Source organism: Gobius niger (assembly GCF_951799975.1).
Source record: "Gobius niger genome assembly, chromosome: 9".
NCBI lineage: Eukaryota > Metazoa > Chordata > Actinopteri > Gobiiformes > Gobiidae > Gobius > Gobius niger.
The window spans coordinates 26,171,216-26,187,453 of NC_136860.1; the positions used below are offsets into that span (position 1 = coordinate 26,171,216).

At 41.6% G+C, this 16,238-nt stretch overlaps 1 protein-coding gene across 3 annotated transcripts in view; it reads left to right on the plus strand.

Moving 5' to 3' along the window:
- Positions 1 to 16,238, plus strand: part of epha3 (eph receptor A3) — a 116,689-nt gene that overhangs the window by 69,393 nt on the left and 31,058 nt on the right. For all 3 annotated transcript variants that reach the window (XM_079563387.1, XM_079563388.1, XM_079563389.1), the window contains 3 exons: positions 2,959 to 3,318; positions 11,821 to 11,945; positions 15,989 to 16,151. In XM_079563387.1, the coding sequence (XP_079419513.1) occupies positions 2,959 to 3,318; positions 11,821 to 11,945; positions 15,989 to 16,151 (648 nt within the window). The remainder of the gene's footprint in view (positions 1 to 2,958; positions 3,319 to 11,820; positions 11,946 to 15,988; positions 16,152 to 16,238) is intronic.

Genomic DNA, 16,238 nt, shown 5'->3' on the forward strand with positions numbered 1-16,238 from the left:
ATTATTCACCACTCACACGAGATGAAAACCAGAAATTATAACATTCAATCCCTTCGGCCATAAATCTAATGACAAATTCTCCAAATTTCTCAACAGTACACCCACAGTGTTCCCAGGAATCCCCGGTCAGTACACGCTGATGCTGCTGCACACATAAAAACTGCAGGCAATCATTCAAATAGTGTCCATTACTCCGTTCGGGGAGCTGTTAAAAGCTGACAAAATTCCTGACTACCCAAAAACTATTTATTACCTTTTCCTCAACGTTTGTGTGAGTTACAGATGCAAATGCTCGCGCTAAACCTTTGACAATGCATCCACTGTAATACCATAAATTACAGCAGTCCCTTATGCCGCATTATGCATGTCGGTTAATGCGGAACGTGTGGGGAAAAAAACAAAAGAAGATCCAAAATGTCCGCCCTTAGCCATAGAATTCTAATTAGAAAGACAGTCACGGCAGGTCTATGTCCCTTTGTTGTGGTTATCTGTCGCCGCATCTTGTCGGCCACGCAAATTCTCCTCATCAGGACAGATTGAGCGACATGAGGCTGTGGAGATAATGACGGTGATTAGCAGAGGAGACAGATAGCGTTCTTCACATTAGAGGTTACCCAGAGTTGACTTTTGCGGAACTTGCGGGGGAAGAAGGGTGAAGAATCGATAGTCATGTCCACTTTTACTTTTATGTGACTTTTGTTTAAACAATGGGAACCAGAAAACGGCCCTCTTGTTGTGAGGAAGCGGGTAGTTTTGTGGCGTAATCACAAACCTTGATGTAACCTTCAGGGAAAAAAGACGTGTTGCGACTCAAATGGGCTTGAGTTGAAATGTGTTGCAAGCTTTTTTTTTGTGATTTGGAATTTTGAAATGCTCTGGATGAGGTATGGGTCCCTGGATACTGCTCACTGCTCCTTTCAGTTTTCCCCAAGTGGCTTTGGAAGTTGGATTAAATGGAGTGGACAAATTTCCAAAAGAGGATGATAATAAAGAGCTCATTCAACCTGCTTTCAATTATCATGGCTCAAGTTATCGTAAATTAATAGAGTAATAGTTATGCTGTTAGAATGATTTATGATTTGATTATATGAATGGATTGGACAGTTCATATACCCTATTTTGACTCAAATATTCTGTATAACATAAACGCTTTAAAGCCTTAATTTATCCTGATTATTCGTGGTACCTAATTGGATTTCTCTTCTCCCTATATTTAGACGTTTTAGCAGATTGTACGACAACAGCGCCAACATTGTGAGACTTCATCACACTTGCAGATTCACGCTCAGGCAGTTGGTGGCTTTGACTTTTATCCAACCACTTCTCCGCAAGCCACATTGCAGAGACAGTGAGTGTGTGCGCATGGTTTGGGAGTGAAGTCAGTCCCTGTCAACTAAAGCAGAGCATTTTTATTTGCAGACACATAGATTGCTCCTTTCCCCGTCCTGCTCATCTGAATTATCTGGCAGAGTTGTTTTGTCCGCTGTGTAATTACAGCCACCGCTTTGATATGAAAATCTGGAAGCACTCAGAGGATCTCTGTTTGTAATAAGGACGATCACTTTTATATGTCAGCTCTAGTCAGTCTTTATTGCTGATGCTGTGGCCATGCATACTTTAACTTATTTAGCCCGAGAGTGGAAACAAATACATTTATGGTATTACAGGCATCTGGCTTTAGTGCCACCGTTGAATTTAACACAATTGCAGATAATAATACATTTCTTATAAAATTATGTAAAGTGAGGTTGGTTGAGTTAGCTGCAACTATAATGAATTGTGTAACTTTTTCCAAATGGCACTCGCAACAGCCAGGGATTATTACAAGATGTATTTCATTTACCTGTCACGTTGGTAAGTTGTTGGCAATGACTTTGGCTTTGTTGTGACTTATTTGCATTACTACATAATTGATTTATCTTGACAAACATGAGGGAAATTGCGTGGTCACATACTCTCCATAGAACACGTAAAACAAAATCATACACCAAGTCAACATTTTTAGAACAATAAGTTAGTAAGTCAGTAGGTAAATGCTTTATTTGTCATTGAACAAACATACAACAAAATTGTCATCAGATGTTAGTCCTCATCCGCTGCGACTGAGCTGCGCCGCCATTGTGGGCCAAACCTGACCCGCATGTTTTTGGAGGTTAAGTAAACTGTTGTACCCAGAGGAAACCTGCCTGGCTGTCTTAAGTGCTCATCTGAAATGGCACACCGCCTCCTGGGTTTGTCCCTGTTTCAGAGCGTGGTGTCCTGCTGGTCAGTTCCTTCCTCTTGGTGGTGAAACAGCCTTTAACCATCTTCTGGGAAGAGTTTAGCAGCTAATCTGTTTTATTCTCCAGTGAACGTCCATTAGCCAGAACACTAGGGATAGAGGGCTTGTGTGGCTTAGCTGTGAGTCTTTCCTGGATACCTCCTTTGTCCTTGTTTCCTGTAGCGCCTCTTGTGACGCCTCCACTGTGCTGCCTCCACTGTGCTGCTGGCAGAGGGGGCACTTGGTGCCTCTTAAGTGTTTCAGGAGAAGAACATTGTTGGTCTCTTTAGCTCATTAGCTAGCTGTTTGTTTACTTTTAAAAAGCGGCTTTCTTCAGGACCATTACGGACTCTCTGCAATAAAAAAAAAATCAGCTTAACCTCCACAAAAACACGGCAAAGAAAAATAAAAGCATCCAGTAAAACAATGTGGAACACAGAAACCACAAATGCAGTTCACAGAAAAAGGCAACCAAAAAAAAGCAGCTGTACCAAGATAGTGGGAGGTTGCTGTTTGTTTATAGCAACCTCCATATTATATGAATAAGATAATTAAGTAAAAACTCAGATTAACCCGCTCAGAATGATCATGTTAGAACAATTTTGTGTTGCAACTAAATCAAAGCAAAAATGTATTAACAAACTGTAAACTTGACACTTGAGACACTGCCACTGACTCCTTTGCTCTTCTTCTCTAAGGCCCTCCAACCGCTCCTCGAAACGTCATCTCCTCCATCAACGAAACGTCTGTTATCCTGGACTGGAGCTGGCCCGAAGACGCAGGGGGGCGGCGGGACATCACCTTCACCGTCCTGTGCAAGCGCTGCCGCGGCGGGACGGGCAATGGCAGCGGCGGAGGCCCTCTGCGCTGCGAACCGTGCCGGAGTAACGTGCGATTCTTCCCCAGAGCCACGGGGCTACAGAACACCACAGTGACCGTGGGAGACCTGCTGGCGCACACCAACTACACCTTTGAGATCGAGGCGCAGAACGGGGTGTCGGCCATGGCTCCGAAGATGAGGCAGTACGCAGCAGTCACCATCACCACCAACCAAGCAGGTAGGAAAGCAAGATATTAAGTAAGTAGTTGGCAACATCATAGAGGGGCTGTGTATTGGCAAGAACCCTGGAACATGTATCCCCATTGTGTCCCCTCGCAATGATTAGTTATTGGGACCGGGACTTCTGCTGTGGAGACTTATCTATTGGAGTAAAGAATAACTTGGACATACTACAGATTGTGTAAATAGTTATACAAAAAAAACCTTTACCCATATCAGAAAAGCAATGCAGAGAATTATGGCCAAACCCTTTAGTGAACAGGTATTACAACAAGGACTAGGAATCACTGATCTAAAATGTTTTGTGATGGAATATAGTGTACCTTAGTATTTCAGAAATACGTAAAGCCCCATGTTGGTTGATCTTAGAGTAAATAAACTGTTTTTTTTTCTGTTTTTTTTGTGCCTGAAAGCCATGATATCGTTTTTGTCAGCATTAGACAAACAACAGCCATAGAGAATTGCTTAGAAGAGTTGAAAGAGAAATCGCTGGCAGGCCACTGAAATGTAGTCTTAGTCATTGCCAAAATTATATGTATCAGACAAAAGCAATGTTTTGAAATGAACTCCTGGAACCAAAATACAAAATCTGGCTGAGTTTGTTTAAACTAACTTCAATCGTAATGCTGGATTCAAATTCCCATGCAATTTAAAGTCACTGATACGTGCAGGAACCCAATTTTTCACTGTTTTCTTACACGTCTGTCATCATGTACCACAATTTATTCTTCAGAGATGGGAAGCCGTTGTGAAGAGGACATGTAATTTTACAATTTAAAAGATCGACCAAGGATATTGTGCTGAAAGATGCAGTAGCCCTGAGCAGGAGACTTGTCCGACTTGTGCAAACCTTTTGCAGTACAAACACAAGAAATTCATGAATGCCGTCTAACTCGCTGCTGCCTCTCACACGAAGTCTCAACCCCTCATGGTCTTCCACTGTAGGCCTCAGCTCTAATCTCAGTATCCTTCCAACAATTGCACCACCATCCCTCCTCTGTGTATGTCCAAACCATCTCAGTCTGTTGTTACTCTGATCATTCTTATCTGAAAACATTAACTTCTTCTTGCTACTTCATGCACAGTTCCCTGGTCAACACAGTCCAGGGAACAACAGTCCGGTAGTCCCTATCAATAGACAAAAAGCAACACATAAGCAAAGCATTATGATCTCTGTAATCACATTCTGTTTAGTTCATTGTCAGTGAAAACTTTCCAAATGTTTTGCCATCGACTATTGTTCCGTGTGGCATTGCGGTAACAGCAGCAATGTATTTTTGAGTAATTGATGCCATATTGATACCGCAGATGTCCAAACAAGTCACTGACAAAATATGGGAGTCAAGTAAAACAACACTTAAAAAACTTTTGTTTGATATTACATAAAGTTGCGCTGTCACAATATCTGCTGTACTACAGTTCTAACTAGGGCTGGTACCGTTAAAATGTTTTTGATACTGGTACGTTAACGTTATTTGGTTTTCAAAATCCCCAATTTTTTTCTTGTTTTTTTCCAATTATTTCTTTTTTTTTTCCAAATTTGTCTTTTACTTTGTTTTTATTTTTATTTTATTTTGATGAATAGCATCAAAACTTGAATATGAAGATTTTATATTTCTTTCCGATACCTGTACCATGATGAATGTATGAAAAGTGCTATACAAATAAAGTTTGATTGATTGATTGATAGTTCATAGCTATATCATTCAAAAACGCCAATGCGTTTCGGCCTCTCCAGGTCTTCATCAGGACATGTGCTGCTTTAAAAGAATCAAAATGTCTCCCAGACCTCTTTTATACCTCATGGTCATGTGACATATTCACATGACCAGATAATTCATTATCTGGAAACGCGTTGGCGTTTTTAAATGATATAGCCATGAATTAATAAAGGCTTTTTAATATTTTTCGAAACCCATGAGTGCCTATTTTTTTTTATTTCTTTTTTTTTAAGTTATGGGTTGATCCCCAATCTGAAGAGCACCTGGGAGAAACTTTTTTACTGTTTGATAATAGACTCATGAAGTAAAACCAGTAACCTCGCTACCTTGACCAGACTGGCATCGTTTAACGGGGCCCAGCCCTAGTTCTAACTAATGCTGTTAAAGGTTGTTACTTCCATCTTGCAATTTCTTAACCTTTTCTATCATAATACCCTCATAACACCAGAGTTTATAAGCTCCAAACACACAATGCAGCCATCAGCGCTGGACATTTACGGCCCATCCAGCGCTGCAGTTCTGTTGTTTAACGACAAGGATCAAGTGTCTTCCTCCTTCACAAAAGTCTTCTTAACACAAGGATGGGCTTCTAAAGCTTCCATCAATCTTTTTGGACAAATATCGCGCTGCACTTAGGAGAATATGAGGCCGCCGAAAGTGGTGCAGGGAAATAAATCTAGTTGCAGTAAGTGCCAAACCTCAAATATACCAGACTCCAGCAAGGCATGCACAACTGTCTTGCTAGAGGATATTAGTTTATTATCTTTTCAATCTGCTCGCAAACACTTTTGACTTTGTTAGTGTTTAAGTGTCCTCTCCGCCCATAATTTCCATAGCACTGGTCTGTTATCGTTCTGTTTATCATCCAAGGCATAACTCATTGGAGCCAGCACATATTTTCTCATCGTCTTTGAGATGTTTCCATATTTTGTGCGGGATGTTTTCATTTATAAACCTCAGATAGTGATGAGCAGATCAGATTTGGTTCCATTAGTCCTCAGTGGTTTCGGAGTCTGCCAAGTGATGATGGAGAGGCTGCAATAAGAGGGGGATTTTTAAAGCAGGATATTAAAGGGTGCACTTAGTGGTATTAGGGACGAGACTTTCCCTTGGTTAGAACAATAAGTTTAGAGGACTAAAGTATTTATTTTAAATTGAACAATGGTGACATTGAATAACATTCCCAGTGGGTGTTGGTCTTATCTGGCATTTGGTGAGAGAACTACTGCAGCATATTTGATCACACTACAGCACCTTGTTATGGCTGAACTGTAAATACTCAAACGTCAAGGACTCTTTGTGCTGTTGTGTGGGAGAGTATTGGAAGATTGGTTCAAATCCTGGCTCCCAATGGCAAGGTGTCTGACCCAAGGACAGACACAGCGTGCACCATTTCTGAGTAGTGAATGAGTAGTAGTGAATGAGTGATTGATGGTTGCTTTGTTTCCGTCTTTATTCTGTTACTACTTTACTTTCATATGCACACACAAAAAAATGTATAGCAAATTATAGCAAAGAACATTAATTTAAAAAAAGGAAATGGCCGAAATGCCATAATATTATTCCTCTTGTTGTATCTCTCCTACGCAGTCAACACTTTCCCTTCAAGGCCACTGAGCTAAACCAGATAAGGACTGAGCTTCTGGCCTATACTTTGCATAACACTGACTCTCAGGATTGTAAACATTGTCCCCAAGAAAAAATGGCGACACCTGACCTGGTGTACTGTGTATTTCGCATGTCTGGATGTTTTTTGTGCTTTGGCTTTACTTTAACCTGATTGTAATTTCGCATACCTTCCTTTGTAAGGCACATTGAGTCGCTTGAGTACGAAATGCACGTTGTGTGCATGTTGTAGCCAACAATTCTATACGGTCTTCCATGAGTTTTCCAACCACATGGGATAATGGATGCACTAAAAAACAGGATTTGTGCTCCTTCTAACAGGCAGATAGGTGTTACTATTATTTTGACCTAGCAGTGTGTTACTGACCTACATCACTATGGCACGATGTGTCGCTGAGTATAAAGAAGGGCACACATAAAGAGGATACATAAATCACTACATGGACATTCAGTAAACTGTAAACAGGTGTAATAATATGCAAATAGCGTGGGGGCGACATGAAGAAGCCACTGTTATCCGCGCTCCAGCCCTGACCTCTGTTGTGACATGAGCAGTGGGTGATCTACTGCTTATTTAAACACGTGTCCACATAAATAAGGATCTAGTGTCGTGTCTGTGCTGTCATGGGATGGAACAGGACAGAGCTGTTTTCATTCAAAGCAACCTTCATACCAGAATACGGCAGCTCAGTCGTAATAACACATTTTATTTCTAATGCGTGTTACATTTGACAAGCATTTGAAAGTGTGGTGCATATCCTTGTGAGGAGAGATATTGGCTACACAAGAATATGAAGATTTGAAGAAAGATATACTGTAAAATCTCTTCAGCCATTCTATTTTGCAACACTCACCCACTTGTTCTGCACTTGGCGTCAAATAAACTATTTATCTGAAATGCTACAGAAAGCTACTAATTGCAAAAGGCTATTGTAATAAAAGTGCAACAGCAGCTCTTCTGGACATTGTTCATGGTCACTAAACCAATTTAGAAGAATTCCTCGTCAAGGTCTTTTTGTTTCAGCTAACGTTATAAATCCCCTTACCTTGACATTCACACAGACAGAAAATTAAACATTGAAAACGAAAGATTTCATGGGGGTAACCACACAAGTTGCAGCTGTACGTTTTCCATCAGCTCTGACTTTACAAGGATTGTATGTTTCAGCACAGGACCTCCGCCTGTCTGTGCCTCCTCTCCCACACTGTAGATGACAGAGGAGTTAAACGGCGGATTAGAAATCAGAGACTTGTCCTATAGCTGCTCCGCTTAAACTCACCTGAACTTCGACCCCCAGTGAACTCACCTCAGTGTTGTGCCTGTACAGACCCAGACGGACTGTCATGCACATGGGTTTAGGATCAACAGGTCTGAAGTAGAATGAGGACGACTGCACATACATTCACTTTACGTACATTAGGGTTACAGGTGAGGAAAGCAGACTTTGAATGTGGACCGAACATAAACAAGCAACCTCATTAGTATTTTTGATATCAGTAAAAAGTAATTTTGCAAATAAGCTGGTGGGCACATGCACAAGACATCGATTAAAAGTTTGTTAAAACATTCGCCTCATGGGGCTCTGTGAAGCTGCTTGTTTTGAGTACCATCTGCCATGTGCATAAAAGCATACTTTATTTATCATTCCCATTAGGACCAAAACATTTAAATTGAGGTTTTAAATGCCTTAAATACTTTTATTTTGCATTGCTTTTGAACAGTCCAGCCGCAAGATGGTTGGACTTGGTATTGAATCTACATATATGACGGATCGTTGTGACTTTCACTCTTTGAGCATGTCTTGGTTAAATGGAGAGGATTGTGTTCGGAAGAACATCTGGCAAGGAGGAAGATTATTGATGTTGCCACAGAAATGGAGAAGAGTTGGCTCTATAAGGCGTAGCCCGTCCTCCGCTGTTTGTCCCATCTAAGGCCCATAGTTTACCAGAACAAACGCCATTCTCTAACTGGAATAAGCAGGAGATGATTGGATGTTTATAACAAGCACTGACTTGTCTGAGTTGCATTATGAGATGGCTTTACAACATGTTTATTTATGAATGGAGCACATCATAAAAACACACTCAGAGCCTATAAAATATTTCTATTCTTGTTCAGTGCGGTAACTAAAACTGCGTATGCACGGATCGATAGGGAGCCAATATTTCAGTGGCGTTATGGACTGCTCCGGGGCCGTGACAGGAACAAGGAGTGACAAGAGATGGAGTGCGCAGCGACACCCATCGAGAGCGGCACAGGGAAAAAAAGTAACTTGGATGTGCCCGCTGTACGGTTCCCAGACACACTAAATCATTACCACCATAAACCACAGGGCCAGTAAAACACACTGCCTCACCCCGCTATCACAACTGGCGGGAGAGAGCCACGCCGTCCCCCCATCTGGATCCATTACAGGGGGGAAAAAATAACTTCCCGCCCGAGCACACACACACACACACACACAGTCAAGTATGCACACATACGCAATAGGCAGCCGTATAATCAAAAAGGAGAGAGGGAGAGAGAGAAAGAGGCTCGAACATTTCAAAGACAAACATGTTTTTTCCTGTGGTCTAATAAAATTAAAAGTCAATGCCTCAGTACTGGTCTGGCCCCGGAGCTGCCTGGCAATTATAGAGCAGTAAAAAAGCAAATGAGAAAGAGAGCCAGGGCGGAGGGAAGGGAGAGAGAGAGAGAGGTACGGCCCAAGCATGTACGATAGGGAATACGCAGAGGGACATGTAAATTGGGGAAAATGTGTGAAATATTAGTGACGATGGATGTTGATATGTTTTCGTTGGTTGTGAAGTTGGAGGGAAATTTACAGAGGTAATGTAGTAGTTTATACTGATGTAAGTGAACTTCAAAGTTCAAAGTTTTGTGTGTCCAGCATTGCAGTATGGTTACTGTCAGTTGATGTTAACCTCTGAACCGAGCACATTTTCTCCAGTTTGGCTTGACCCAAATCTTAAAGCTTCTTGAAAAGCTTCCAAATAGCAATGAAAATGAGACGTAAACAAGGAGGAAAATGCAACAATAAAGCGACAAAAGAATGACAAAAAAAGTGACAAAAGTGTAATGAAAAGTGACATACATGTGACGAAATGTGACGAAATGTGACGAAAAAGTGACAAAAAAGTGCTTCAAATTAAAATGACGACAACATGGCAACAGTTGTGTAGGTCTTAGCTTTCAAATATGGCATTACACTGGCCTAAAGGCTCCTGTCAAGAGGCTTTTAGATTTGGGTAAAGCTGAACTAGAGAAAATACACTTGGTTAAGGCGAGGGGTAAGAGGTAAAGCGCTACAGTCTAGTGATTAGCGTGACCAAAAATATTTTGCAAAGGTCTTATATTTCTCCAAACAAAACTTTTTGTGCATGTGTGCTGAAAACAGAACAATGGGGTAAACTTGCCAAATTTAAAGCAGATGCTTATCTAGGCTTATCTAGTATTACTAGCTGAGACCCGGCCTTTGGCCGGGCCTCGCTAGTCTCCACATTTGATATTCAGAGATTGTGAGTGACTACAAAGAAATGTCCAACCCGTCACACAGTTTAGCTGTAGACCAGTGGTTCCCAACCCATTCCAAAAACTATGGCCACTACAAATGAGTAAAAGAATGAAGGCTCAAAAAAATTTCAAACAAACTGCAATTGGAGTGTTTGATGCACCCGTGCACCTCTCTTATAAAGGACAATATTTTCGCTAAACTTGGGGAACAGGATTCAAGAGACAGTGGAATAATTATGGATAAATATTAGGGGTTCAGCTGTAACGGTTTGGTTGACGGTGCAGGACCCGTGGTTTGGTGCATCACGGTAGTGTACAATAAAAAAAAAGAATGAGTAGGTTTTGAACGGAAATAGCCTAATGATCGTTATTAGACAGTATGTATAACCTTACAATAAAATTGGCAATGCTTTCAAAGCTGCTTTAGAATGAAATGTACCTCTGGGCTCACAATACGTGAAAGCAAAATAGAAAACAAATGGTACAGCAGCAAAGTAAAAAAAAAAATGAAAAAAACCTACGCAGTGCAGGCCATGCGCGCGTTAAGTGGTTTCATTTTCGCTTTGACTCACACGGAGGATAAATCAGTCGGAGCAGCGCGTTTGATTAGAGGCTCGTGTTTGAGCAGGTTTTGGGCACGCACGCACACGCACACACATACACACACGCACACATCGCCCTGTTTGGATGCGCGCACACGCACGGCAGTCAGAGCGCGTGCACGCGCGTTTGTGTGACAGCGGGTTGTCCTCGGACAGCAGCACCGCGGTCCATATGGACCCGTGGCCAATGCCCGCGGCCGGTGGGACCGTCACGTGGGGGCCGGCCGCGGATGTCCACGCACACACTCAGTACTGTCGCCAGGCTTCCTGGTGTTCCCAAACGGTCTCCCATCCCAGTCCTAACCAGGCCCTTCCCTGCTTAGCTTCGGAGGAACGGTCTCCCATCCCAGTTCTAACCAGGCACTTCCCTGCTTAGCTTCAAAGTCGGTGTGGGAAATAAACATGGCGGCGCCCAGGCGGCGGCCATTGAGATAGCGTTTTCTATAATAGATCTTTGGCACTGAATATTTGTTGAGTAAACCTGGGCCCAAAATAACTGATAGTTCTTACTCTCTATTTTTAACAAAATCAGTTTTATGAAACTTGTGGAAAAACTGTACTGTACTATATATATATATATATATATATATATATATATATATATATATATATATATATATATATATATATATATATATATATATATACAAAAAGAAAGAAAACAAGCCTGGTCGTTGTCATGTCCCTGTCAAAACTGTACTTCTTCAATAGGGTCCATCTAAGGCAGAACACCCTTATTATAAATGGGCAATAACTGTCACTATGGGTTTAAAAAGTTCAAGAGTTCGCCTTGTTTTCACTGTAAGTTGGTAGCTTTTTTCCTCTGAGGTTAACTCATAAAGTTGTCAGTGGGTCTTCTTCCATCACTCTTCCTACAGGGCACTGTCTTAAAACTTGAGGCAGCGCCTCTAATGCGTCCCCACTGGGCCGCAGCAGCAGAAAACCGAATTATCCCGACAGGAACCAGGACAATTACCAGGATGTACCAGTGGGACTGTGACCTCCCTCTGACCCCCCTGTCTCTGTCTTGTTCATAGCTCCCTCCCCTGTCTCCAGCATCCGGAAAGACAAGACGTCCCGAAACAGTGTGTCCCTGTCCTGGCAGGAGCCTGAGAGGCCCAACGGCATCATCTTGGACTACGAGATCAAGTACTATGAGAAGGTGAGTGCACATGTCCGTGTCCTGTTGTTATGCGGGAGCAGGTTTTGGTTCAGTCATGTTGGGTCTCTGCTCACCCCACACACATTTCCATAACTCCTTCTTCCATCTCCAGAGCTGCTGCTCCTTGGTGCAGTTTGCCCTGTTTCTGTGTGGGTCTGTGTGTGGCTGTCCCAGTGCCAGCAGTGGCCCCTAATCTCTTGATTAGTAGGCTGACAAAAGCTGTTTCCTCTGTAAACTCTGCTCCCTGCTCACCCAGACTTCCCTAAGATCTCTAACCAAGGCTGGAATCGAGGAAAAGTTAATGACGCAAGGGTCAATGCTTCCTTATTCCCGGCTTTATTCCCAAACGCATATTCAATTATGGAGAAAAGAAAGTGACAAAAAATGGCTGGTCCTGATCCGGTTAATCACAATGGTCTTTTGGGAATTACGTGGGACACACTGGGGCACAGACACACAAACTCAGTTCCCAGAGGATTCTCCACACTAGCTGCCGTATACACCCTGGGATTTATACACAAAAGCTCCCGAAATGCACCAGGGTGAAGCGGGACGAAGAGAAGACCCCAGTATATATGGGACAGAGGACAGGGGAAGAGGACACGTCATGGCAGTGCCCAAAACCCAAACCGCGCCACTTATAGGCCAAAAGGAGCTTTGAGAAACACACACACAAATGTAATTATACCCACGCATAAACAGTGCGGATAAACAGATTGTGTAAGCATGGATTATGAAAGTGCTTTTGAGGATGGAGTTAAGAACATTATACTGTCTGCATTAACCAAGAGGCAGGACGTATTCCAAATCTGCTTTTTATGTACTGAAATACAAATAAATAAAAAAACAATTAGTTCCAAACAGTACAGGATGGTTGAGTCGATGAAAAAGGATTCCATTTTCGTCATATTATAATGGGAGTGATCATAAGCAACTACTGCCGATTTTTCTTCTTCATGATTCAACCAAAGGAACCCGACATTCTGACTCAACACCAGCTCAGACTAAACTTTTTTTTTTTGTGGAAAATTGTGGATTATTTGGAGTCACTCTTGGAAATTCCCGAGCTGAGGCCTTCCCTCCACTTCCACAACGCTTCACCGCGATAAATCCCTTCTCCTAAGTGCACTCTGAGCAAATAGAATTTGTGGGAATACACTTTTCAGATTTGTCTTTTTTTTTTTTTCTCTTTTCTATATCTCAGGAATCTCTCAGGCTTCAAACGCACAGTGGTGTTTAGACTTTGAAGACGGAGGGAAGGACATGGCATGATCCTGCTGTACATAACATTGGTATAATTTGAACCGGCTTTGTTTGGATTGTCAAAGCGAGACGTGAACCAAATTACGCTGCAACGTTGTAAAGCCAGAGCTCCCAAACTGTGCAAGTCGCCCCTCCAGAGTCTGACTTATAATTTTTGATGATGATTCCTGACCGAGCACACACACTCTTTTAAACCTTGTCTTTATCCTTTTGTATTAACTCAGGCCTGATTAACTCTGGTTTAGACCCGGATTAATTGTGCCCTATAGTTCTGACCGAGTTTAGTCCAGGTTTATGTCTGGTTTGTTTCTTAATATATTCCCATAGGTCAGACCTGGGTTTAGACATGTTTTGTTCTTTTTGGGGGGAGGTTTGTTATGTACTATTTGCTATAGTCCTTATTTTGACATGGTTTAGTCTTGTTTTATACACTTTGGTCGCTGTTTTGATTTTAACCTTAAATCAAGACCACATACTCTTACCTTATGCCTCAACCAAGTGCATTTTCTCCAGTTCAGTTTTACCCAAATCTAAAAGCTTCTCGACTGGAGCCTACACCCGATAGGTAACTCATCATTTGAAAGCTGAGACCTACAAAACTGATCATAAATTTTTGTTGCTGGATTTTTGTCACATTTTGGAAGCGTTTTTTTTTTGTCTTGTTTTGAAGGGTTTTTTTTGGTTTACTTTTGCACCTTTCTTCATCGATATTTTTTTCTTGCTTTTTGACGTGTTTTGTCACATTTTGGAAGCGTTTTTTTTTTTTTTTTTCGTGTTTTTGTCGATTTGTTAATGTGCTGCTTTGTTATTTGTTGCATTTCTGACCACGTTTTTTGGGCGTTTTTTTTTCTCTTTCATCACTTTAATATTTTGTTTTTTGTCGCTTTTTTGGTTGTATTTTCATCCTTTTTTTTTTCAATATATTTTAGATTTGGGTAATGCCAAACTGGAGAAAATATGCCTGGTTCAGGTTAAGAGGTAGAGGTTAAGGGTTGAAGGGGCCAGATGCAAGTTAGCCATTTTATACTCACTACTGCCACCTCAGGTCATACATGTAACTGCACATTCTATAATAAGCTCCTGCATGACAGCACTTCGAACCCGAATCAACACCTTTCTGAGTGACAGTGCAGGATTTTAGAGGCAGTTGTGGTGAACAGGTCTGAGCTCATTCTACACATTAGGACATTGTTGGAACATGTAGGGGGAAGAAAATACATAATTTTGATATTTGTATAGTCCCTTTAAGGTTAGAAAAATACACTGTTTAATTATTACATAGAGAAAGTACATGGCATTTTTACTTCAGAAACTATAAATAAAATAATTTGAGCTACCCATGAAAACAGTGATGCCAATATGGTTTTGCATCAATTTTGATATTTTTTAAACTCTGTATAGTCCCTTTAAGGTTAGACAAATACACTGTTTAATTGTTACATAGAGAAAGTACTTGGCATTTTTACTTCAGAAACAATAAATAAAATAATTTGAGCTGCCCATGAAAACAGTGATGCTAATATGGTTTTGCATCTCCCCTTCCGTCTCGATTCAAACCTGTTTTGTCCCGTGTTTAGTCTCTCCGCCTGTAGTCTGTAACCTCATGCTACAGGCCGGTCCACACCTGTATGTGATTTGGCGGACATGTCCTGAGCCCTGAGCAGTGACAGGCCGGAGCGGATTTACCGTTGTCCCAATGCGTCCTGCTGTATCACTTACCTCCTCACACTCACACTCACACACACACACGGCTTAGAGCTCCATAAAACTGATCCGCGTCAACTATTGGGTGTGTGGTTTCTGTTGGACGGTATCTGTGTACACGCGATGCTGTCCGGACCGATAAGTTCCTCCTAACAACTCTATAGACTATAAAATTAGAACTGGATGGCAGAAATAACAATAATGGTAGAATTTTTTTTTTTTTGAAAGGCATTGGATGTGCTGCCAGAGATCAGCTCCAAAGCACAGAAAGTTTTCCATGCCGCAAACTGATCAGATCTGTTTTACCACTCAATTATTTTCAAAGTACATTGTGTAAAGTTTTATTGACAGCAGTTTAATAAAAAAAAATGGAACAAATCTGTCATGGTTTAAATGTTCCGCCACTTCGAGACGTTATATTTGGAATTTTGGAAACTAATGGGCAAACTTGAAAGTTAGTCATTACAGTGGATCAGAAGCAAGAGCACTCGAAATGAATATTGTATAGTTAAAAGTACAACACTTTCAGAATAAAGGTTTGTGGATTTGATTTTCCCATAAGGAGTCAAAATGAACTTCATCATCTATTCCGAAATGTCCTCACAAACTATTACATGACTTACTAGTTTCCCCATTTCAGAGGAAAACATGTACATAATATATGAGTTCACCAGTTCATTTTTACACATAATTACACATCATTTGTTTGTTTATTTTTATGTTCAAAACCTCTATTTCTGTCTGCTCTGGCTTTTATTTCCTGCTTACAAACACTCTCCACAGCGCCCTTCCCTCTTAAACCCGGCTCTCTTGTCTTTTCGCCATCATTTTTCTTCCCTCCGCATTGGGCAACATCTGGAAACAATGTGCCGAGGCGGGATCCTCCTGTTGTTTTATCAGAGCACACCAGGAGGAGAAAAGTAGTAAAAACTGAACCGGCATAACTCTCCATGTTAGTAAAAATGCCTAAGTGTCGGGAGTATTTGTGTGTTTACTTTAGATTTGTACCTCATACCGTATTTCCTGTATAAAACGCACCTCTGCATTATCCCTGTCTCGCCGCTTGTCTGTGGCAGGAGGAGCAGGAGACCAGCTACACCATACTCCGCGCCCGTGGGTGTAACGTGACGCTCAACGGCCTGAAGCCTGGTACGGCCTACCTGCTGCAGATCAGAGCGCGCACTGCAGCGGGATATGGAGCCAGCAGCAACAGCTTCCAGTTTGAGACCAGCCCTGACTGTAAGCAACATGCTCTGATTAGTTACATGCAATGATGCGACTGTGATGTTTAGACTTTGTAGACACAAGCTGTGAATTGTCAGTATT